This window comes from Sparus aurata, chromosome 14, assembly GCF_900880675.1.
Source record: "Sparus aurata chromosome 14, fSpaAur1.1, whole genome shotgun sequence".
NCBI lineage: Eukaryota > Metazoa > Chordata > Actinopteri > Spariformes > Sparidae > Sparus > Sparus aurata.
The window spans coordinates 7821925-7846773 of record NC_044200.1 but is presented as its reverse complement, the minus strand read 5'-3'; the positions used below and the strand labels follow the sequence as shown (position 1 = coordinate 7846773).

The window sequence follows — 24849 nt, the reverse complement described above, 5'->3', positions numbered from 1 at the left end:
CACCCCAAAAATAGCTATCTGTGGCGAGGGGCTAATAGGTATACCCAGGATGTCAGAGATAGATTTAAAGAATGAATGCCATAGAGAGCATCTGTCGCAAGCTTCAGTAGTCCTATCTGGATAGAGTTTAAAGAGTTTGTCTCTGCTATAGTGTAGTCTAAAGAGTACTTTAAATTGGATAAGAGAAAGTCTGGCACAGCTAGAGGAAGAGTTGACGGCTTCCATCGCTTTTTTCCATAGAGCATCGGAAATGCTTATCTGGAGTTCGGCTTCCCAGTCGGCCCTGCTCTTATTTACAGCTGAATCATTTGTTGGTGATAAAAGATCATAAAGGAATGAGACATTTAGCCTGGAGTACTAAATCTATACCTATGAGGGTGGGACTTGGGAAACTGAGAAGGGTGGGTTCGTGCAAAGTTGCGAATTTGGAAGAAGCGAAAAAAGTCTGTATTGCCTAGCCCAAAGGCTGAGCGTAATTGGTTGAAGCCGAACAAACCGTCTATGTACAGATCACCCAGGCATCTCAGGCCCTGCTTTTCCAGAGCTGCAAAGCGCGAGTTGATCCTAGCTGGCACAAATAAATGGTTATACAAAGGTGTAGTTTGCGGAGGGAAGAACCATACAAACCGCTTCCTGATTTGGGTCCAAATTTTTAATGTATTAGCTACAATGGGGTTGGATGTGAAATTTACTAGAAAAAGAGGGAGGGTGTTACATACTAGTGCCTGGAGAGACGTGGTACATGAATTCGCCTCCAACTGGCACCAGGTATGTCGAGGAGGTGAACCAGAGTAAAATCTTTTGTGCGTTAGCCGCCCAATAGTACCCCAGAAGGTCAGGCAATCTCAGTCCACCCAATGATCCACTCCTCTGGAGCAAGGATTTATATGCTCTGGCCCGTTTACCTGCCCAAATGAACGTGGATATGATGCCGTTGATAAGCCTGAAAAATGATCGAGGGAGGTAGATTGGTAGGCATTGAAAGAGGTAAAGGTACCTTGGTAAGATATTCATTTTTACTGTTTGCACTCTACCCGCAAGAGACAGTGGTAACCGGTTCCATTTCTGAAGATCTTGTTTGACTGCTGCCGTCAGTACCGAGAAATTCTGTTCTTTCAGTATAGATCGTGTGACCATTATACCCAGGTATTTTATGCCCACTACAGTAGTCTTGAATGGTATGAGGTGAGCTGGAATCCGTTTTATCTTGAAGTTCTATCAACTGATACAGGATGTAATAGTCTGTAAAACAGACCTAGAACAATACAAAATAGAGGAAGCTTACACTTACTTGTGGTAAAGAAACTAAACGTGTATGTATTATACTGTTAGATAAAGTGACATTTGTTAACAAATGTTTGTCTCCAAACGTTTAGAAAGTACCTAAGTTAATGAAGAAACTATGTTTTGTTGACTTCTTCACAAAATAAAGCAATCACCAGAGTGTCGAATTATTTGATGGTTAAGTAGATCTAATGTTTTGATTTGGCTTATTGACGAGGAAATCCATTATTAATCAGAATTAATTTTTAGAACCTGTCCTGTCCGATCAGCGGACTGACTTCATTTATGGGTCGCTGATTGTAAAGTTGCGCATGCTATGTCGCCGCATTATCGCATATTTCTATGCACTGCTCAGCTCTGTGTGAACCAACAATGTCGGAGAATTGGCGAACCACGGCTGCAGCAATAATGCGCGACAAGAGTTACTGTCTGTCATTGCAGATGCATTACTGAAACTCTGTATTGCCGCCCTACCAATGTTTCCAGCTAAGCCTCTGGACATGCTGGCAGGTGCATGTGAGCAGGATGAGGAGATGTGACAGTGCACACCATCTGACTACCTGAAGAAGACCGTGGCTTGTTCGAGTCAATGAGCTTTGAGTTACCTTTTGGTTATGCTAAGATTTGCATATTAGCTAAATATTTATTTTCACCCATGACATTTCTATTTAAATTTAACATTTAGATTTCATTATAGATTTAGATTTAATATTTAACATTTAGATTTAGATTTTTTATTTAGATTTAAAATTGAAACTATATTTTTACAAGGGAAGTAAATATCACAAAGTTCACAAATATTGCTGTAAAGCTGGTCAAAATTAACATTAAAAATTCACATGTTTTTTTTGTTGCTAATGTGGGGGAAATTTTATGTTTATTTTAGCATGCGCAACTTTACAATCGGCACCCCGTGCAAGAGTAGTGGGCTGGCTGATCAATGAGCAATGATGCTACAGAGGGAGGAGGACTGACTCTCCTCCTCACATGCATTTCAAAATCACATTGCACATCTTCATGTGGATTAAATAAGTGATCCAAGTTTGGAAATAATGTCAGTGACAACTCTTGCACAATCACTATACTTTGGCCTAATGACTACTTATCATAATGCAGGCCTAGTTCACCGAAACTAAATTCAATAAATAAAAAATACTCATACATCAAACTTCCATTTTAATATCATATCCCAGGGTATACCATCGGTTGACACAATCATTTTTGCCAGTGTGAAGCACCTGCCTTCAGTTTTCTGTGCTAGAACAAAAAAAAGTTATCTGTCTTCCTCTCGATTGGTGCCATGTTTCACTGTAAATAAACACATTTCCATGTAACATTCATACAGCACTTTGCATTGACCATTTGTGGATGACTGTTGGGTGAGAGGAGAGATATGAGGCTGATCCAAGTGCGCACATTTCCAAGTTGATTTGGGATTCAGAAAAGTAAATTGTGCACTGACAGATGCACGCCAGGTTTTGTAACCTAAATCAGAATATTTTGGGCATATACATACATTCCTTAGTTTTATACAATATCACAACATATTCCTTATTATTGGTAATGACTAGGAGTGTACTTAATAACAACTATATTATGTTATTAAGATACAGTCAAGCTTTTGAATAACAGATTGGTGATATTTCAATATGAAGAGCTGTCAAAACATTTTTCACCACTGCTTGTTTCCAACCTGAAAGTTCTTCAGAATTTCCATCGATTTTATTTTTGGATCAAACTGTCATGATTACTGTTGCTGTGTCTCAATTCAGGGTCTGCATCCTTCGAAGGACCCGGCCTTTGCGGTCTTTGAAGCCAAGTCCTTCGGAGAGACCTTGTTCCGTGTTAGCCGTTGTTGAATGGGACGGTCTAGCCTTCTCAGCATTTCCTGGTTGCGTCACCAGATGTTTTACCCTTACGTCATGATTTCTGCTGCCAAGGCCCGGGCCTAAGTGACGATCTATGCCACGCAATGTCACCATTTTCTTTCTTTCTTATTTTTCTGGCACGCAAAGCATCTTGGGATATGGGAGGCCACGAAGGATAGTAGCGGGTGCATCCTCCAAAAAGAGGTAAAAGAAGGCTACATCTGTTGGCTGCATTTGGAGGAGCCTTCGAAATGGGACAGCCTTTGTGTGGCGTTGTTACGTAATTGGCCTTCAAATGCAGCCTCCGAAGGTTGCAGACCCTGAATTGCAACAGAGCATGTGTTTTTGTTCCTCAGCCGAAGACACTGAAGCCAAAGAAGGTGCTCTTCAGGCAGAACTACATGACCTCAGTGCTGGCAGTGAGACAGAAGGCCTGGACAATCTTCTTCATTGGGACCAGAGATGGGCAGCTCATAAAGGTGTGTATAGAAAGAGGTAGCAAAAATATCTATTCATGAGGAAATGAGAAAATAAACTTATTTGAAGTGACCTATCATTACAAAATCTTAATTTATTTAATAATTTCCTACCCTACATCACATCCTAAATATTCCTACTTCAATCCCTTAAATTAAACTTTAAACTTTGACGTACTCCCTAACATACTCCAGCAGTTCCTCTATTTGACTTGAACACTGGGGCTTCTTGGTGGTTTAAGAGAGGAATAACCACAGCCTTACAGAGTCACTGCATGATTCGACCTGAGGCAGAAAATATAGCTGTAGAACTGATGTGGTAGCATCTCAGTCTCTCAAAAACATAACAAAGCTACATTCTTGTTGGCAGCTTGCTGTAGACAAGAACTATCACACCACCTGTCCCAGGGTGCTCTACAGGGCCAATGATGACCGCACAGTGCTTCCCAAAATGCATCTGGATCCAGTGGATCTTAAACATGTGTACATGCCATTTCAAAACCAGGTAGGTGCATTACAACTGTATATACACACACGAGGATTTACAATATCTTATGTAAGCCATATTTCAAAGTGTTTTGTATTGTTTGTGTTTTGTTCCAGATTAAGCGTGTAGCTGTCTCAAACTGCAGCACATACACAAATGTGCAGGACTGTTGGTCTGCACAGGATCCATACTGTGTCTGGTGCGGCTCTAAAGGAAGGTTAGGGAAACAACAGGTGCAGTTGACACCATCCAGTTAGTATAAACAACAAGTACAAACCTAAACTTTAAACATCATTTTCTCTTCCTAGTTGCACATTTGACGATGACTGCCAAGGCTCAGACTGGTTGTCCATTCCTGCCGACTCTCAACAGAAAATGATTTCCCACAAAGTTGTCAAGGACAACATTGGACAGGTCAAGATTATGTCCAAGTTTTAAACAACAATCAGTTGTGACTGTCACCTGTTTCTCATTTAAACACTCACTTCCTTTCTCAGATCACACTTACAATCAAGACACACGTGACGCGGGTTCTGAGGCGCTGGATAACTTTGCTTGTCATTCTCTGGAAGTTCCAGTCAGCTTTGTATCACGAACAACCCTCCTCCTCAGTTCCCACAATGCACCTGCATCCTTACAAACAGCACACTTTTACTGAAGGTGAGTGACTTTTTCCTAAAGAATATTTCACTCCAATACTGCACATCAAACTTCCTCATCAACCCTTGTATTGACATGATTTTCAGTAAGAGTAACATGCAAGTGAAAACTGTGATCGGAGAGGGAATGGTGTAACACGGGATACAAATCCCATTAACTTCAGGTCAAACTTTATTTTCTTTTGAGGCACACCAGCATTTGCTGCAGTTGTTTGTCTTTATTTGAAATGTTTTAACACTTCATTTACAAGTCTGCAAATTTCATGGTAAGTATATGGTAATTACACAGCAACATATTTGAAGATTCTCTGAAATGATTCCCCAATTACCACAAAAACTACCGCAAGTCAATGGAGTGAGTCGCACTTTTTAACCATTTACATTCTCATCAATTTAAACATACACCAATCAGTCTCTCTTTCTCTTTATTTGCCACACATATACATACATACAGAGATATGCAGTTACTTTAAAGTATTGTGAACTTTAAATTTTTCAATTTACTGACTTGCAGAAGTTTGCAAGAAACCAGGTCGAAATGAAGCTGTGACAACTCACTGCAAGTAGCCTGCTGAGGGGAAGTACAACAGAAACTACTGGAAATTAAGATGACATAAACTTCAGATTAGAAACTAGTCTTAAATTCTCAGAAATATATTGAAGGAATTACTGTTTAATTACTAACTGCTTATTGGTAAATAGCACATTTTTATTATCAAATCATGTCGGGGTCTTTTTCAATTAATCTTGAGGTAATTACTGTGATGACTTCATATATGTTACCAGTAATTACCAACTACTAACAATGAAATTTGCAGACCTTCTAAATTAGGTTTGATTTTTTTATCTTTTTAGTGAGGAATTGAAGAGAAACCGGTGTTTGTCCACAAAAAGAGAAGAATTGGTAGCTTTAGATTTCTTCTGCTAAAGACAAGAGTCAGTAAGCTAATGCTTACCAGCAAATAGAACAACTTATTTTAAAAGGCAAAAAATGTTCAAGATTTATTTGCCATATGAGCAGACAAAACTGTCATTATCACAGCGAATGTTATTACAGTCTACGGCAATAGCAAATATATCCAGGAATAATAATGGAAGGGCTCTATGTATGGTAGAGGTGGAAAAATTACTACCAGCCGTTAATTTGTGATGCCTCAACATGTATACTGCTAAAACTATGACCAAGAGCTTTTCTAACGTACCATTGTGTTATTTGCACGTCAGGCCTGGCATCTGTAAGAATTCTTCACTGTATAATTTTCACTTAACAGGTATGCATGTCACAGTTAAGATTAGACTCGGGAAGACACGCTTGACTGAACAACTGAAGCTAACAAACTGCACTGACATCATGGGACCGCCCACCTCTGTCCTGTAAGTCTTCTACCACTGTCAAGACTCTAAGATATTTACTCTAGACAAATAATACCCAATAACTGGAGGATAGACTGAGGCACAATGAGTAACAGTTAATCAAGAATAGTCTATTTCATCAAATTAAACCATACTTAACCAAATCAGAATCTCCAGTTATATAATTATCTTTATACATAGTGTGTGAAAGTCAGTGAGGTCAATGTCATGTGAGTGCGGGTAGTGGGTGAGGATGTGGTAAGGTGCAAGGTATACATAAATGACATCAGTGTTTCCCCTAGATTTTTGAAGCAGTGGTGCTCTGAGTTGGTAACCTAGCAACACTAGAGGTCCGGGGGCATGCCCCCTCAAAAGAAAATTTTGAAAAATAACCCTTTAAATGATGACTACTGGTGAGATTTTTGGAAAAAGAAAATTGACAGATTTAGACTTGACAAAATGTGTCTCATTCTTACAAATGACATAACAATCAACAGATTCAAGGCATCTTCTGAGACCAGATCATTCTACAAATGTGCCTTGAACTGGGAGAAACGAAGTTAATAATTTGTGTTAATTTTCAGCTTAATATTCTTTGATATTCATTATAAGCCTTAAAAAATATGTGGCACAATGAAGAAATGTATTTGTTAATTCTTATTGATTTTAAATACCACTGCTTATATACTGCTGGTTTGGAGTCAGTGGGCCACATGACATGGAAGCTATTGACAAAAAAATCATAATTTCTGCATATTAATATTTATATAAAATAGAGGAAGCACTGAGATACAATAAAAAAAATGGTGTGTCTCATTTCTCTAGTTTACTTATACAATCTGCTGCTAGTTTGGAGTCACTGGGTTACATGACATGGAAGATATTGAAAAAACTGCAATTATGTAAGGGATAATGCCTGACAAAATGTCCATAATCAGGAATTAATGGACAACGCGGCGGCCTAAGAACCGTCCGACACGTTCATGTTATCCCGCTTATACCATGTTCACTTGCCAAAGAAAAGAAATTAAGACCATTAATTATTTGCATGCATTTTACAATCCAAATGTAATGTTTTTCACAAGCCATAACTAAGTTTCCTTGGTAACACCTGAGGGTTTGACCAATACCTGGAACAATCATTACACTCCCGTAAGGTTCTTATGCAACGGAGACATTGTTCACTCCTCCAGTAAATAGGACGGACCACAACGCTGTGCTAATGCTATGCTAGCAAGATTCAAAGTCAATCACATTGCGTATGGTTGACAAACAGTAAATATAATTTGAAAGTATGTTTAACAACAAGACTAGCTAGCTAACCAGTCATGTCATTGTCCCCAAATCAATATCAAGATTTTCACAAACAAATGATCGGCCGTGTGTAACGTTACTGTGGCCGCAGCCTGAAGTAGAGAGCTGAAAAGAGCGTTTAAGAGTTGTTCGTTCGAACTGATTTGTTCGCGACCGAGCCATCACTAGTGGTCACCCTGCAGCCAATCAGAATCGAGTATTCCCCTCAGACCTTGGCATAATTTGTATTCAGCTCCCAATCGGTCAGTTCGGCAGGAAGAATTGTTCATATCGTTCATTCGTTCAGTCTTGTTTCCGGTACGACGTCGTTTAGCGGTGAATCATGTAATGCACAGTTCTCAGCTCCTTGTGCAAAACGATCATGCTAATGGTCAACTGGGGGAAGGGGGTTGGCTCTTCGTGCGGTGAGAACAAACGAACGAATGAGACAGACTGACAAGACATTCAAATATTTTATTAATCTGGCATGATACAGAAAATACAAGACGGCATGCATTTACCATTTCACTGATATTAAAACATAAAGGCAATATTCAAATGTAAAAGTGGTATTGTTAATGTCAACCATTATCATCATTTTTATTGTACGCTCGCTCACTAAGCCAAGGGTGACTGACTGACTGAACGAGAACGATGAGCTATGAACAAAATGAAATGGCGTTTTTTTTTCATGGAAACGGTTGGTATGCTTTCCTGTTTCTCACTGGATAAAATTGAGTGTCCTAGACTCAGCCTACGATTGCCTGGCTCTCAGTCCTCTTCGGCCATTCTGATAACTAAACAGTCAACAACACAGCTACTTGTCTGTGAGAACAAAAGAACTAGTAAGAGAGAAGTGAAACTTGGAATCAGGTCAGTTCGTTCGCGTTAAAGAGTTGCTCCTTTGAACTGATTCGTTAGGAGCATTTTGCCAGTTTTTGAGTGTGGACAGCATGTCTGAGGGGGCTTCAGACAGCTCTGTCAAGTTTACCTAGCTAGCTGCTAGCAACTTTTAATGCAAGATAGCAACTGGGGTCTGATGAATGTAACATTAATCCAACAAGCGCAGTAATTCGATCATGTCATGGAAAATCTAGCAGCGGTGGCACGTGTGCGGTGTGTCTGTGTAGGAGAGCAGAGACAGTGGTTAGAAGGCAGGACTTACGCAACCAAGAACACACTGGCCACAACAGGTGTTGCAGATCTCCCTCATCAGTCATCTGCAGAGCAAGCAAAGTGAATTCAGAGAAAGTGAATATAGTATCAGGGTTTTGCTCATTAAGCTTCAGCACCAAATGTGTTGATCTCAATTAAGATGGCAATATTTGTTTTTCTCATCAGGTGTCAGCAGTGTATTGAAGCTGGATGTAGTTGGAGCAACAACAGCTGCTCCTGGGGGTCTGCAGGAGTTATGGAAGTAATTATCTATTCATTATCTACAGGAGGCTTCTCCAAGATTTATACTAGAGCTACATGTACGCTAAACGCATACTACATTTAAACATCAATGGCATATCCCCATATTAATGTTAGAGACAGTAAAATCAGAATGACGACCACAAAGACATGCCGAACTTCACTTTGATGTCACGTTAGCCACGTGTATAGCAACAAGCAGCTGTTAACAGTGAAAGGGCTCTGATGAACTCACTGTGGACTATTAGCACACAGCAGACACACACAGTTAGCAACAAGCTTAAAAAAGAAGAACATTTAGCAACTAAAAAGCCAGATATTTCCCTCAGGAGATTGTGGAGACCAAAAGAGAGCTCAATTCCCATTACAAAATGTGTCTCATTTTCGTTTTTTTGTGTCCACAATGTTAAATAAGACAGCTTGGGAGTTATTGGAATGTACCTCTGACTAAAATGTTTACCTGTTCTAGTGTTTGGGTTAAGCTATAGCTATAGTACACCTTAATAGACAGCATTAAAAACATACGCTGCAGCCATCATGTGTAACCTTTACAATGACTGTCATGTATATCCACACAATGTTGTCTTTGCAGGAAAGTGTTTGCCAAATCATGGAGTCAGGGATGAACTTTTCTGTGAGTCTGAACATCTTCTTTTACACGTTCTAATACGGAACTTTACACTACATTCACTCGCAACTACTTAAGGTGCAACATTTAAAAAGGTGTGTGTGCGTGTGTGTGTTATACTGTCAGAAGCCTGAGATATCCTCCATCACTCCCAGTGTCGTGTCTTTCTACGGCAAAAACCGTGCAGTGCTGTCAGGTAAAGACCTCAATGATGTGACCAAGGTGAGGATCATGGCTCAAGACTGCACCCAACAAGAGTGAGTCAGTTTACAGGTTGTTTACATTTACATCACGTCTACCAGTGCATTACAATACTTATATTTTTGCTGTCATGTTTACATTTTGGCCAATTTATAAAATTTGATATTGTAATATTCATTAATAATAGTTCTATTCTATTATATCTATCAAGTTTTATGTTTTGGTATATTAAGGATATTTTCTATTGTATCTTGTATCTTATTGTATCTGCATATTATATTTTGTACCTGTAGAAGGACACTCAGTGTTATTAACTTTCATCAACTTATTAACTATATAACTCTCTTATTTTTGGTCTCAGTGAGAATAACTGTTGTCCTCTGTTCATTGTTCAGATCTCCAGTACTGAACAACAATGGTGGGAATCTGACGTTCCACATTCCTCGCACTGATATTAAAGGCGTGGTCAAAGTGTGTGTTGTCCTCCCAGATGGTAGTTGCCATGGCAATGCTACAATCACCTACCGGTCCTCACCTTCCTGCACTGACATTGTACCACGCAGCTCTTGGTTCAGGTATGACTTAATATAACCACACATACAGAGCCAGAAACTGAGACAAAAAAGTCCAGATAAAACTTTCCTGATTACATTTTTGAACACATCTGATCTCAACGGGATATTTCCAACAGCTACTGGGCTATTTGACTTTTTCAAACTAAAATTATGTGTAAACAGCCGTATGTCAGTATGAAAAATTCTCCACTGTTCTGTGTCCTGTAGTGGGGGGAGAAAGATCACCCTGATGGGATCCCACCTGGAGTTTGTGGAAGGTGTCGTGCACAGTCACACCCAGCAGGAAGTCAGACCGTCAAGACAGAATGACTTTCAGGTGGACCCGTCTGTACACACACACACACACACACACACACACACACACACACACACACACACAAAACACAGTATGTATTACATGAATTGTGCCATGTTACATAATATCACAACATGTCAGTACTGTCACATCATGTAAGTTTCTCTTACATTCATCTATTTTATGCCATTTCCCAATTTTTCACATCAAATAAAATCATAATGCGATGGTTACTTTCCTTGGCTACACCCTCATTACCTACTTAAAGGTTACATGTACAATTAACATTCCTTGAGCAGCTGATTTGTCAGATACACAACAAAAGAGCAGCAGGTTTAGAGGGCAGCCAAGTAATCTCACATTTTAATGAAGAAATCACTTTATAATTAGCCATTTACCATTAGGCCATGAGAAGCAGCAAAAGGAGGAAGTTGGACCTTTAGCTCATACCACTGCATGCAAGTGTTGCATTGCAAGTCTTGTGTTTCGCACATTGATTGCTATTCATAGCAGCTGTATATCAACTTAAAGTGAAACTCTCTCACCTGGCCTTTTGGCTTTATTGAAAGGACAGCTGAAGACTTTGACAGGAAACAGGATTAGAGAGAGGGGGAGTGACATGCAGCAAAGGGACCCGGGTCCGCTGCAGCAAGGACAAAGCCTCTGTACATGGGACGTCCGCTCTACCCACTGAGCTAAATGGCGCCCTCAAAGAGGCACTTTTAAGATTTACCGTAGTTTCATTTTCGGGCAAGCAAATTTTCAATGGAGTGCGGGGGCACTCTTACGCTAGCATCAAAATCGCTATTTTTTAAAACACAGTATCTTCTGAGACTATGGTGGGGGGAGTTTGGGTCATCATACTGTAATATTTATACTTATGTCATAGGTTACTTCGGGTATTTCATTTTTTTTCTCTGGGTATAATGCTCTCAGACAGCCATCATGAACTCCCCTGCATGGGCTTGGAATGAAGATTTGTCCACTATTGTACAGATATACTATTTTTATTATTTGTTTCAAAACTATTTTAATCCTCTAGCTAATTATCAAGCTAAATATCCAACATGCTAGTTAACGTCAAGGACTGCGGTGGAAGACGACAGTAAAAGATTCCCTTTCGCTAACGCTAGATTTATTTATGCTAGCGGTTATACATGAAATCTGATGAAATCAGGCGACATTTTTGTCATATTGTAACTAATTCATGGCTGTTTCTGAGCAGCACACAGACCCACCATCTGTCACCGTGTTTGTGTGTGTGTGTGTTTGTGCGAGTGGAGGAGCCTCTAAGGGCGTGAAGCGCACTGCACCAGGTTCAAAAACAGCTTCATATTATTATTTTTTCACTAATACAGCCCTGAATTAGCAGTACTGAAGGCATTAAAAGTAATGCAAACAAAAGAGACTGACTGAAACGTCGGTATGCGTTGGAAAGGCGGAAATATTTTTTCACATTCCATATGCCGCCACAGTCTCGTCAATGTATGGGAAACACTGCAACATGAAACTCTGCTCATAGTATCACCAGGGTCTCTACACATGAACACAAGCATCGAGAACATTGTTTGTGTACACAGAGTTTGCTAAAAAGAAGTTTTTTGGAAAACTCACATTATCAGTAGCATCTCCAGCGCGCCGTTGTCATGGCAGACAAAAAATGTCGATCCTCGAATGGTGGAACGCTCCTCAAGCCTTCCTGTTAGGTCGCACTCGGGGATCAACACATTTTGTCCCTGTGTCCCTGGTGATACTACGAGCAAAGTTTCATGTTGTATCGAGCCTTCTTAGTGTTGTCAAAAATAGTGATTTTGATGCTAGTGTGCCAGTGCCCCCGCATTCCATTGAAAATTAGCTTGCCCGAAAACGAAACTACGGTAAATCTTAAGGGCCTCTTTCGTCCTAATTATGCTTTTACTTGAAGGTTTGACTCATATATAATCACAAATAAAGCCTCAGTTGCTTTTTGGCGAGAGTTTCACTTTAAGGTTATTAATGAGGAGCACATGCAGTGTTTCCTGTAATTTGCTTGTGCAGAGTCCACCACTAACAAAGAGAGACAATTATGTAATATAACGTAAATACATCGAAAGGTTTTTGTTGCAAACATACCCTTGAATGGTTGGATTTGATTTCATGAAAATTTTTGTCTACATACCACATCACCAGGTCATCTGTGATGTGCACAAATTTACCTTTCTACATTTTGATCTATTGCAGAATCTAATCTACGACACACCTGCAGCTCAAACGAATGGGATTTTCACAAGCAAAGTGATTCTAAAGGTAGCCAATGAAACCTTGGTCTGCTCCACAAGAATAACCTACTATCCAGACCCTGAGTTCATCAGTTTCACACTCATGAGAATAGGGGAGGATGTGCGCATCACCCTACAGGTACCGCGTATTTCCCGCATTCATGCGCACATGTGACGTCTGCTTATGAGCATCATCATTTGCTTCTGTTGTCGTTTTAGAAAAAGGCAGACAAACTGGACATGACAGTGGCTGAGTTGTCAGTGTGGGGGGTTCAGGATGGAAAACAACACCCCTGTATCATAGAAGCCAAAGAAACGAGTAACAAGTCTGACTTCTTTATCTGTGGAATTCAAAGGACACCGAATGCTAAGTTTCAGCATTTAATGGTAAATCCTTCATTTAAATGGAAATACTGTAGAGAAATACATCCGTAGGTTTAGTGTGATTGTAGGCAGTAATTCACTGTATAATAGCAAAGTCCTCAGGAGTAATTTAGATTTCACACAAGGGCTTTCAAATTGTCATGTTTACTTTGAGGTCTTTATCACACACACATTAAATGTATTTGGACCCACTGCTCTGTCCCACTGTATTTTTTATTTTTTTAAATAACAGCACTGTTATTGTTTCCAGATAACGTTTGGTGACAAGACAGTAACACTAGGGCATCCATCTCTAGTACATCAGGTCATGCTGATACTACGTTTACTGTTGATACCCTGTGTTATTTTTGGTAAGTCGTTTACTAGACTGGATTTTTAATATAATTCTTTTTCAAATTAATCTGAATAATTTCCTCTTTACATTCCATATCATTGTGATTATGTTAAATGTTAGTTTTCTAATGCTTTTAATAGAGTCGAGGCATCCCATTGTCTGTCTGTTTGGTTTGAATCATTAACTGTGTTTGTCTTTCAGTGTTGCTGATCATCTGTCGATGGCAAAAGAAGCTGATGAGATGAACAACCATTAGCTGAAACCTGGAGAACTTTTTTGCAACTCCATTATCAGAATGAATGTCATTCGTCTGGTTATATTCTTCCTTGATACACATTGCTCCACCTGTAGGTTACTAGAGTGAAGTTCACTCTTTTGTCTCCTTTGTCAAGGGACGCAATCTTAAATGTACAGTGAGTGTAAGAGGGCTTCCTGAAATGTTCAGTTTTGGGCTTAACATATCTTGCAACAATCAGCTGCTTCATGCCTCAAAATTACCAATGACACTTGTAATTTTAAGTTGTTGAAACATTTTAGCATGTTCAACTTAAATGTCACAGTCAACTTCGACTGGAATCTTGATTGACTGAAGTCCTTATTTCAAACATGTACTTTTTTTCTAAGACCAACAAAAGTATAGCCCATAAGAAAACAGTTCATTCTAATAACATGTTTGAAAAGGAGTTGGAGAAGGTGTGAATTTAATCCAATCCCACTCCCTCTCCATCATAAAACCAAGTTTCAGACTTTGCAGATTTTGTTATCATTAGGAAGAGCCAGACTAGCTGTTTCCCACTGTTTCCAGTGTATATGCTAAGATAAGCTAACCTATTTGAGGCTGTAACTTCTTATATACCGTATAGATTTGAGGATGGTGTCAATCTTCTCGTCCAAATCCCCCCCAGAAAGCAAGTAAGAGTATTTCCCCAAATCTCGAAATGTTCCTACAGCAACAGGCCGTTGAGTCTCTTTCTGATATCAAATCCTGTTCATACAGCCAGACTACACATCAAGTAAAGGTAATTTGGCTGGAAGAGTATTACTGAAGAACAATTACAACATAAACTAATAAGGTTCTGCCCATTTGGGTGTGAGCACAATTAAAAGCCAATATATGAGATGGAATTTATTTTTCCAACAGAGTGAAAGTGCCATAGGTAGTTTAAATTAGCTAGCTAGCTTTTATATGTGGACATTTAGAATATGCATGTTAGTCTCCTGTCTGCACCCTGTAATTATGTATTTTATGTCCCAGTATAAATTATTTTTGGGGCCCCTATTTTTGTTCCCTACTGTTTCTACGTAAGCTTTTGCTTATACCTGTCAATAACTACCCAGTAGACCTTTTTCTGTGTTAAGTATTCGCTCCAACAAAGTGGGCATGATGGCTTCATCCAGCAGAGGGCCAGGAATTCCTTTTTTTTTTTCATTTTAATTATTGTACATTTAAATTTCAGGGCATTTAGCAGATGCTTCATACACTGATGGTGGTGGCTGCTATTCAAGGTGCCAACCTGCACATCAGGAGCAGTTTGGGGTTCAGTATTTTGCCCAAGGACACTTCAACATGCAGACCAGGGGAACGGAACCAGCGACCTTCCGATACCAAGTTGCTGGCTCTACCCCTGATCTACAGCTGCCCATATTTTTTTTAACATATTTTATACACATTTTTCAATTTGTACATCTCTGTTAATTATTAAAAATAAATGTTTTTCATGAAAACAAATGAGACTCATATATATATTTATATACACACACAATATATTATTTCAAGAAAATTGTGTTTTGCTTGATGATCAGTTTAAAGGTTTTGGAGAGGTTTGTTTTTAGTATGTGAAACTTTCAAGAACAGAATTTAAGAAAATCAGAACCAATGAATCTTAAATTCTGTAACAGGTTGACATGGTAAATTAAGGCCTTTTCTGAAAGGCTTAAAAAAGAGTTGCACCTTACAGAGGCAGATGTTCTGTATGTAGACAGAGAAACTGAGAACCCATATAAACAAATATGGAAATTATTGCCACAAAACTGAAAGAAATCTGTTTCATAAATAATTTTCTTTCCAGCAATGTTGCAAGAATGTCGACATCTAAGAAAGATTCACAACTACCTGGGCTACAGACACAAAGGTGAACAAATAAAGAGCAGGTGAAAAAAACTGTGCCACATCACTGATATGAGAAGTCAACAGGTCGAGCAAACATTATCCTCTAAGTAGCTAGCAATAAATTATTTAAGACTAAACAGGCTGTTAATGGAAGATGGAATATCAAACTACAAGAAGAAAACAACTGGACCTACATGCTACAGGACAGCAGGAGGCACATTCAGACACAGTGTGTCCACGGGAACGCTCAAACTGGAGTGAGTTCAACAAAACCAACTTTAACTGCTAGCTGCTCCCAATTAGCATAAGCTAAAGATTTCAACTGTGTTTCAGTTGAGCCCCAGAGGGTAGCCTACGTTAGCTTTCTAAAATGAAGTTAATATCTATCTATATATATTGTCTACATTATGTTACTAGTTGTTGTCGAAGTTATTTTAGTGTTTAAAGGTAACGGCTTAAGTAGTGGTTATGAAAAAGGAGGCTTAAGCTAAATTAGTGGAAGTGATTAAAGCTAAATTAAAGAAGTGTTAGCTGAGCCTACATGCAATAGTTAGCCTATGTTGTGAATATAATGCTAACACTATATGACTTAACCCTTATGTTGTGTTCCGGTCATATCTGTCCGATTTAAAAGTTTTATCTCTGAAAAATGTACTTAATTTGGTCAGACTGACCTAAGAGTCCATGACTTTGTCCACAAAGAGGATTTCAACACACAAAATAAATAGTATTTATTTGCATACAATTTTGTGTATTTTATTCAACTTTTGTACACTCTTGGTGTTCCCGGTCAAAAATGACCAGTCATTAGAAATGAATAGGGGAAACTACAATTAGTGTAAAAAACTGATCTCAGGTACATCCTCATTTGTCATATGGACACACACACACATACACACACACACTCACACACACACACCTTGGTTCCCAGGCAACCACCACGGGAACCTTAGCCCAGTGGAGTCTCTCTCCCGCGGGAACAACACCTGTTCTCAGAAAGTTGTTGGAACATTGTTTCAATAATGTTGAACTTTTCTTGCAGCTTTGGTAGCCTATATAAATGCTTTTTTGAGGCCTTGCTCACAGTTCATTGTGTGGCAGCACCATGGCACGTCGATATACCATAAGTGAGGCTATTGATTACATATGTGATCACCACACTGGTGAGGAGGAGAGAGGCCAGGAAACTGACAGTGAGGATGGATTAGAGGAGGAAGTGTCAGAAGATGAAGACGACACAGAATATAATCCAGACCAAGAATTAACTGATGGGGAGGAATCCAGTGATGAAGAGGATGGCCATGCTGAGGCTGCTGTCACATTCAGGTCAAAGAATGGGAACTTATCCTGGTCTTCATCCCCAACTGAGACCCACCTAACCCTTTGACCAGGAACACGACTAGTGTTACTTTATGTGCCTGTATGAAAAAATTAAATGGTTTCAAAACAAATGTCCTTGGTAACTTTTACCCTAAGTAGTCTGTGATAAACAATATACTATGTTTCATCTTATTTTTTATAGTCAAAATAATCCAGAAATGATGCTTTTTAGAACTCGAATTCAAGATGTATACACTCAGATCAGTGAGGTATACAGGCCATAAATGACAAATAGAAGTTCAAAACTTGTAATGTTCAAAAGAACTGAAGTTGATAAAAAGATCTAACACAACAAGTAGTGATAATATATGTATTATACAGTTTTTATGATGAGTTTAAATGGAACGGTCATTTTTGACCGGGAACACAAAATTGTTTAACAAGAAACGAACACAACATGAGGGTTAAATATTTTTTGCTCTTTGCGCCTTTTCTCTCTTCTCTGTCAGAGACTTTATTTCACATATAGTTGTGCAGTTTTGTTCCACTACACCATATGTTTCAGGTGTACAGAAGGAGAAAAAACACCTAGAAGTCATTTCTAACATTAAAAAGTTAGAGACTGACCCCATGATGCGTGTTCAGTGGATGGCTGCAGAGGGTTTTAGCTCATTACGCGATTCCTCTGTTGGGTTTCTTAGTATCGTCAAGTTGTTTGATATTTGTGTTCCAATTCAGCATTTCATCCCTTCTCCTTCTTTCTTTTGTAAACAATGAGTGAACTTATACATCCTCTTAATACTGGAGTTCCTGTTTCCCATAAAAAGATTTGGTGATGACTTTGGAGAATCATTTATTAGGAAGGACGCACACTGTTTCTTACAGTTGCGTGTCAAACTCAGGGTGTTTAAAGCTGTATTAAAGCATCATCTGGTGGTGGTTTATGCAGATACATGGTTTTATTGATGGGGTGGTTCTTTGAGTCTGAAATATTAGTTGTGATGGCTTTTATGGTGAGGAAGAAGTCAATCACGTCACTAAATTTCACCGAGACCAATTTATCTGAAACACCTTATCTGAGCTCTGGCGGACTCGATTATTTTTCTGTATATGCACACAATGTTTGTATCCTAAATGTACTGATGTTAATATGATTTTAGGCTGCAGTTATTTCCAGCAGTTTGGGGACGCGCTGCACGGTTGTCTCCAGCAGGTCGTGCCTGTGAGTCAGAGGCAAGATACAAAGAAGAAGCTGGAGAAGAACAACTGGACTTCTCGTCGTCTACGAGTCAGCTGTCATCTTCTGAAATGTGTCCAGGAGTGCACACGTGTCACTGCATGCACGAGTTCTGTGGTCACGCTAAAACTGTATGAGCTTTGATTGAAATCATGATGAAAAGCGCAAAACAAATTTACCTCAGAAATAATCAAATCGTCTTTTGGATTTCAGTTTCGCTGATCGCGCCCCCTCCCACCATCAGCACTTCTCCTTTCAACAGAGGCGCACTGCGCTTTTACGCACGACTCCAGTGACACTGTGGAGGAGAGCTCAAAGCCATGCAGAGCCACAACACCATCAATGTGTGAGCGTTTTACTGCCGCCGCTGCAAGAAGATGATCCTGCTGCCTGGTCTGCTGTTCATCCTCTGGGGAGAACCGGCTCGGTGCCTGGCGGAGGGTGGAGGCTTTGACTTTTACGGAGAGATCCGCCAGTACACCGTGGCCACCAACACGGTTTACGTCGCTACAGAGGAGAAGCTGTACCAGCTGAACCACGACCTGACTCTGGTCCGCAGTGTGACCCAGAGAGGAATCGTAAAGAGTGGGGAACAGTTCTACGATGCGCTGTTTCATCGGGTTTCTGAGACGGATCAGTGGAGCACAACTTTCAGAGTCAATGTGTTATTACCGTTTGTTGAAAATGACACTCTGATCAGCTGTGGTGTGATCGACAGAGGATGCGGTGTGTGCGAGCTGCTGGACCTGGAGGACATCTCCAATGTGTTGCACAGGGAGCTCATCTCGGTGGGGCCCCAGCGGCGCAACAGCAGCGCTTCCGTCGGCTTCCTGGTCAATGTGGAGAAGACAAGGACCGAGACCGAGACTTACATTCTGACTGCCATACAGCCAGACAAAAAGAACCACGATAAGAACCACTGTCCTTCTTCAAAACCTGTGAACCTTCATAATACGAACAACAACCAGATGGGTTCGATATTTTCCACTTCTGCCGATGGATATAGCACGATCCATGTTGTAGATAGTGTGGAGTTTGTGGATGGGTTTCAGCTCGGTTTTATCATGTATCTTTTCTCCAACCTGCCTTCAAGCGACAAAAGCAACAAAGTCCGTCTCATTTGGCTCGAGGGAAAAACCAGCAAAACCGAAACTTTCAAGTCACTGTGGGGAGCGACTCTCAGCATCTCTGACGGCGGTAGAGGCAGCAGACTCGAGGCCTCCTCGGTGATACCGGGTGGTCCGCCGGTTCTGTGGAGCGGCGTGTTCAGTGTGGACGAAGGACGAACCAACACAGAGCTGGTGCTTTTTGACATCAGTCCGGATCTCACCGGAGAAAAAGATGAAGATCCGGACTTCTGCCTCAAGTCAGACTGTACTCTCGAGTCAACACCACAGGTGGGTTGTTGTATTTAAATGCAAGGGACTTTGACTGATGGGATGTTTTTGGGTTTTTTTCCACGTTAGAGTTCAGCTCTGGTCATTAACGTCTACAAAAAGGCAGATCAGTTGGTCGCTCTGTGGTGTAAACAATGGGCTTATTACACCGCAGTGGCAAAATCTTTCACTCCAGATCATTCTGGATCTATATTCTAATAACAGTTTATAAAGTGCTTTTAAATGGAAATACACAGGCAAAGTTCTACATAATGAAATGGAAAACATGTCATAAAATAAGAATTTGAGACTATATAAATGACCATTAAATTACTCGAATAACGTTCCTTTCCCAGGAAAGTTTCCATCTAATCTCTAAAATGTTCACAAGCTAAATGAGCATAAAGTTATTTCCAAGTGCAATCTGGTCTGCTGTCGACAGCATATCTGAGGAAGGAACGGGGTTGTGCTGACTGACACTTAGCTTATTACGCAAGCTTGGAGTCCAAAAGAGTCTTCAAAGGGTGACAGGCTACTTTTTAGGCACTCATATACATAGGTAGCTTCTATGAAATCAAAGACAAAATAATTCAGATGTCATATCATATACACCTACATAGATGTAGATAGATAGTTAGCCATGAATGAACATGACTCATTTTAAGTACACTTGATGAATCTCTTGGTGCTGTTTACTCAGTTCTTTGTAATGATAGGCTATTTGAAGTTCCCTCAATACTTCAAAGCTCTACTCTTCAGGAATCCACAAATACCTGTCCTGTCCAATTCCACTGATCGGTGTGTTTTGGTTCCTCAGCCGAAAATGCTGAAGCCGAAGAAGGTGCTCTTCAGGCAGAACTACATGACCTCTGTGCTGGCAGTGAGACAGAAGGCCTGGGTAGTTTTCCTCATTGGGACAGGAGATGGGCAGCTCATAAAGGTACGTACAAAAAAATATTTGAATAGAATTAGTAGTTCCACAATACAGGTGACAGCGTGCATCAAAAGTCATATGGTGTACCTTGTAACATTGAATGATAAAAAGCTGTGGTATTTCCTTCTTGATCAGTGTTTATTTATTGATAGAAAGTAAGATGATCTGAAATGATTCCATTACTTCAGATTGGAATCATGACCTGAGTTTTTTCAAAGTGCCTAAGGCGATGGCAAATTGACATTTCACTCTGGAACTTTTCATAGTGGGGCCTAAAAAATAATATCTAATTTCGTGCTTTACTTTTGGTTCATACTGACCAGCATCCTGTCACCCCCGTTATGTCTTCTCCATCAAATCAGTCTATGTCTTCTTTTAATCTCATTGTTACAAAAATGGACATTCTGCAGAGACTCATTATAGTGTACATGCTCGCTCACATGATGAAAGAATAGAACGTAAGTCTGGGAACACTCCACAGTAACCCTCTGCTCAACACAATAGGCTCTTTATGCTCCATGTATTTGTATTTCTTACAGCTATGTATAAGAAGAGAACAGAGAACGGTTGATTTTCTATTGACTCACTGACAAATGTAACAAATAACGAAGACAGCTGATAGCTCTGAAAATATGTTGCAAAAGGGGCAACTACTTCTAAGATTATAGTGAGTGACGCTGTAGCTGTAATCACAATTAACATTAATTAACTGAATATCACATAGAAATGTGCAGGCATTTTGAGCATTTAAATAGTCGTGGTCAAGTATTCGACATATTAAATTAATTTTTTACAGAATTTTTATTTGGAGTTATTTTGCTTTCATTGTGAATATAAGATTATAATACTTAATCTAATAACATATAATACATGACTTTTATTATAATTAGTACAATCTTTTATAAGAACACACATTGATAAAAATACGAGCCAACCGTCGTCATTATCAGCATCACTGTTATAATATAACTCTTCAATACTTGGCCATTCTTATCATGAAATCAAATGTGATGTGAAACATCCCATTATGGGAGAGCAGGTTCACTGTCAGTGCAGTATGGGTGTTTACACTGCTGAGTGGAGCAGGTCCAAACAAATTGGTAGAAAGCCAATTATTGACCCCAGTAACATGCCCACTTTCAGCTCGCTCCTTTTAACATCTAAGGTTAATTTCCTGTCACAGTTCACCTGAAGAGAGAGAACAGAGTTAAAGGCAGTTAAAGGTAGCAAAAGGTGACCAAATGAAACACACCATTACCTTGAATGATATTACAGATTTCTGTTGATTTGTTTGTTTGAAACATTTTGGATAATGTAGGAACACAGCTCAAGACATTAGTCAGTCAGCAGATGGGTAATCTGAATAGGCAAACTGATCAAGGGGGTCTGAGGCAGGAGGGCAGACGCTGAGGTAAGGTGCAAGTCAAACACAGTCATTGGGCAACAAGCTTAAGCAGGCAAAAACAGCTGCAGTTCAAATGCAGCAGGGTAAAAAAGGCTGACTAACCAAAAGAGAAAAGTCAAGCATGATGAAACCTGTACAACTCCAGATGATACACTGGTGAGTCTGTGGCTTAAGAAGAAGACACAATTGGCACCACCATGTTAACTCTTCTGAAACATTTACCCTGAGCAGTAAAAAATACAGTTGCAGCTTTTTCTATGTACTTGCAGCAGAGAGAGGATACACAGTTGAAGTCTCGCGAGGTGGACACAGCGACAACAATTCAACAGAAAAGGGAAAGAAGTTTTCAGCACACTGGTGCTGGTGTGAGCTCTCAGTGGTGTTAGACAACATAGTGTCCTCATCAGGACTGAGAGGCATCAACGTATCAAGGTTTTTCTCAACAACCATAATGGTGGTGGTCATTAGCTAGCTGTTCTGCCTGAACCACAGACATACCCGGAAATTTAACTCTACCTCTACAGAATCACCACAGCCATTGGATACTTGATTTGAGTGATTTTTGTCTCTGGATGTTATTCATTTAAAATTCATGTTCGTGCTTTCAGTAAGAGTCAGAGACCTTATTTATCTGTTGGGCCACAGACTAAAGTGGTAGTTTGCGCTTACTCTTGTATTTTGAGTAGTTCCCTTTTTCCAACTCTAGTTTTCTTGTTAGCTAATCCATAACCTTTGATATATACCAGCAGAGCTCAGTCCCTCAGAAACATAACAAATCTACATTCTTGTTGGCAGCTTGCCGTGGACAAGAACTATCACACCACCTGTCCCAAGGTGCTCTACAGGGCCAATGATGACCGCAAAGTGCTTCCAAAAATGCATCTGGATCCAGTGGATTTAAAACATGTGTACGTGCCATTTCAAAACCAGGTAGGCGCATTGGACAGGCTGTGTTGAACATCGGGAGATTGTGATTACCAGTACTTTAAATTTAGTTGATTGCCTGAATGTCATCTCTATGTTAGCCATATTTCAAAGTGTTTTTGATTGTGTTTTGTTCTAGATTAAGCGTGTAGCTGTCTCAAACTGCAGCACATACACAAATGTGGAAGACTGTTGGTCTGCACAGGATCCATACTGTGTCTGGTGCGGCTCTAAAGGAAGGTCAGGGAAACAACATGTGCAGTTGAAACCATCCAGTAAGTATAAACAACAAGTACAAACCTAAATTAAACATCATTTTCTCTTCCTAGTTGCACATTTGAAGATGACTGCCCAGGCTCAGACTGGTTGTCCATTCCTGACGACTCTCAACAGAAGATGATTTCCCACCAAGTTACCATGGACAACACTGGACAGGTATACAGTAGAGCATATCCAAGCTTTAAACTTCACTAAGTTGTGACTGTCATCTATTTCTCCTCTAAACACTCACTTCCTTTCTCAGAGCACACTTACAATCCAGACACACGTGACTGCGGGTTCTGAGGCGCTCGCTAACTTCGCCTGTCAGTTCTCCACAAGTTCCAGTCAGCTTTGTATCAGGAACAGCCCTCCTCCACAGTTCCCACAATGCACCTGCATCCTTACAAACAGCACACTTCCTGCTGAAGGTCAGTGACTTTTGGTAAACATAATAATTCAGTTAATTAAATAACTGACAATCAAGGACCCTCAGACAGATTGATGATTGTGACCAAGACTCTGACATTGACTCTATTATTTTCACTCAACAGGTATGCATGTCACAGTTAAGATTAGACTTGGGAAGACACGTTTGACTGAACCACTGAAGATATCCAACTGTGCTGACATCATTGGACCACCAACCTCTGTCCTGTAAGTCCATACGCAAGTAGACAGATAATTCCTACCATAAATTATAGAAGATAGAGCTGAAAAAGCTAAAATACATAATCAGTTAGATGTATCACTTTATGTAACATTATCAGGTAAAAGAAAGAAACCATGTTAGGGTAAATTCTAGCTGGTTTTGTTAGGGAAATCAAAGTTCAGTGTAGTAGACTAGACTGTATAGCTCATGGCCTGCACATGTAGTATAGAAGAGGAGTGTATCTTGCTAAGGGCCAAATCCCAAATGTCATCAAAAATTTAAATCTAGGTCCTGTTCCCATGCATGTTTTAATAGCTGACATGGTGTACCAGCTTATCTTTGCAATGATACAGAACTAAAATTGAGCCTAAAAGACTGGTAGTTAAAGACAGAAATGTGTTAATAGGGTTTATTTTTTGTTTTTCTCCTGGAAATGGGGTTAAGGCATTGGTCAAAATGTCCGACTTGTAAGTATTTGAAAGATTGGGTCCTGGATACAGCATATTTAGTTCAGTTGGGAGATTGATGCAAAACAATTAATGATTTAGATAATTTTTTTAATGAACCAGAATGGAATGAGCAAAGAAATGGATGGTTGCATCTGGACAATGTAGCAAGGGTGCCGGAAAACTGACGCAGTTTTCAAAACTGGGTCCAGATGAATGATTTGTAGACTTTTGTTATGGCTGAAGCAATGGTAGCTGGTTAGAGCCTCCATAAATACCAAAAATGGACATGAAGATTAAAACACATCAAGAGGAACGATCAATGGGTGTTTGTAGCCCAATAGTAAAAATGGAAGTAGGTAAAGGGCAGGGTAAAAAGTAAAAAATAAATAAATAAATACATTGTTGTTGCACTGATTAAAAAAGGATGAAGAAAATCAGACAGACAGTATGGAAAAACTATGAGGACTAAAAGGCAAAGAAAGAGAGAGAAACTATAACAGAACCACAGGTCAGCTTACCCCGGCTCCCTCATCGCACCACTTAGCCTCGTGCATTTAAAACAGTTGGCAGTGGTCGTGTTTATCATCTGAATGTACGTACACTATGACTATCTTGTGGTCCCTGTTTTCAAGTGAAATCAACAACAATACAGTAGGTGATTACATTTGTTTTC

The 24849-nt window shown here is 39.8% G+C and overlaps 1 protein-coding gene across 7 annotated transcripts in view; it reads left to right on the top strand.

The window, feature by feature from the left end:
* plxnc1 (plexin C1) overlaps positions 1–24849 on the top strand; it is a 101639-nt gene that overhangs the window by 56326 nt on the left and 20464 nt on the right. For 2 of the 7 annotated variants that reach the window (XM_030439825.1, XM_030439827.1), the window contains 5 exons: positions 22689–22823; positions 22957–23057; positions 23147–23252; positions 23341–23506; positions 23630–23732. The exons of 2 other annotated variants lie outside the window; for them this stretch is intronic. In XM_030439825.1, the coding sequence (XP_030295685.1) occupies positions 22689–22823; positions 22957–23057; positions 23147–23252; positions 23341–23506; positions 23630–23732 (611 nt within the window). Of the gene's footprint in view, positions 1–15747; positions 15879–18170; positions 19576–20371; positions 20495–22688; positions 22824–22956; positions 23058–23146; positions 23253–23340; positions 23507–23629; positions 23733–24849 lie in introns of those variants that run through there. 3 more of the 7 variants (XM_030439822.1, XM_030439823.1, XM_030439821.1) reach the window with 3 other exon arrangements.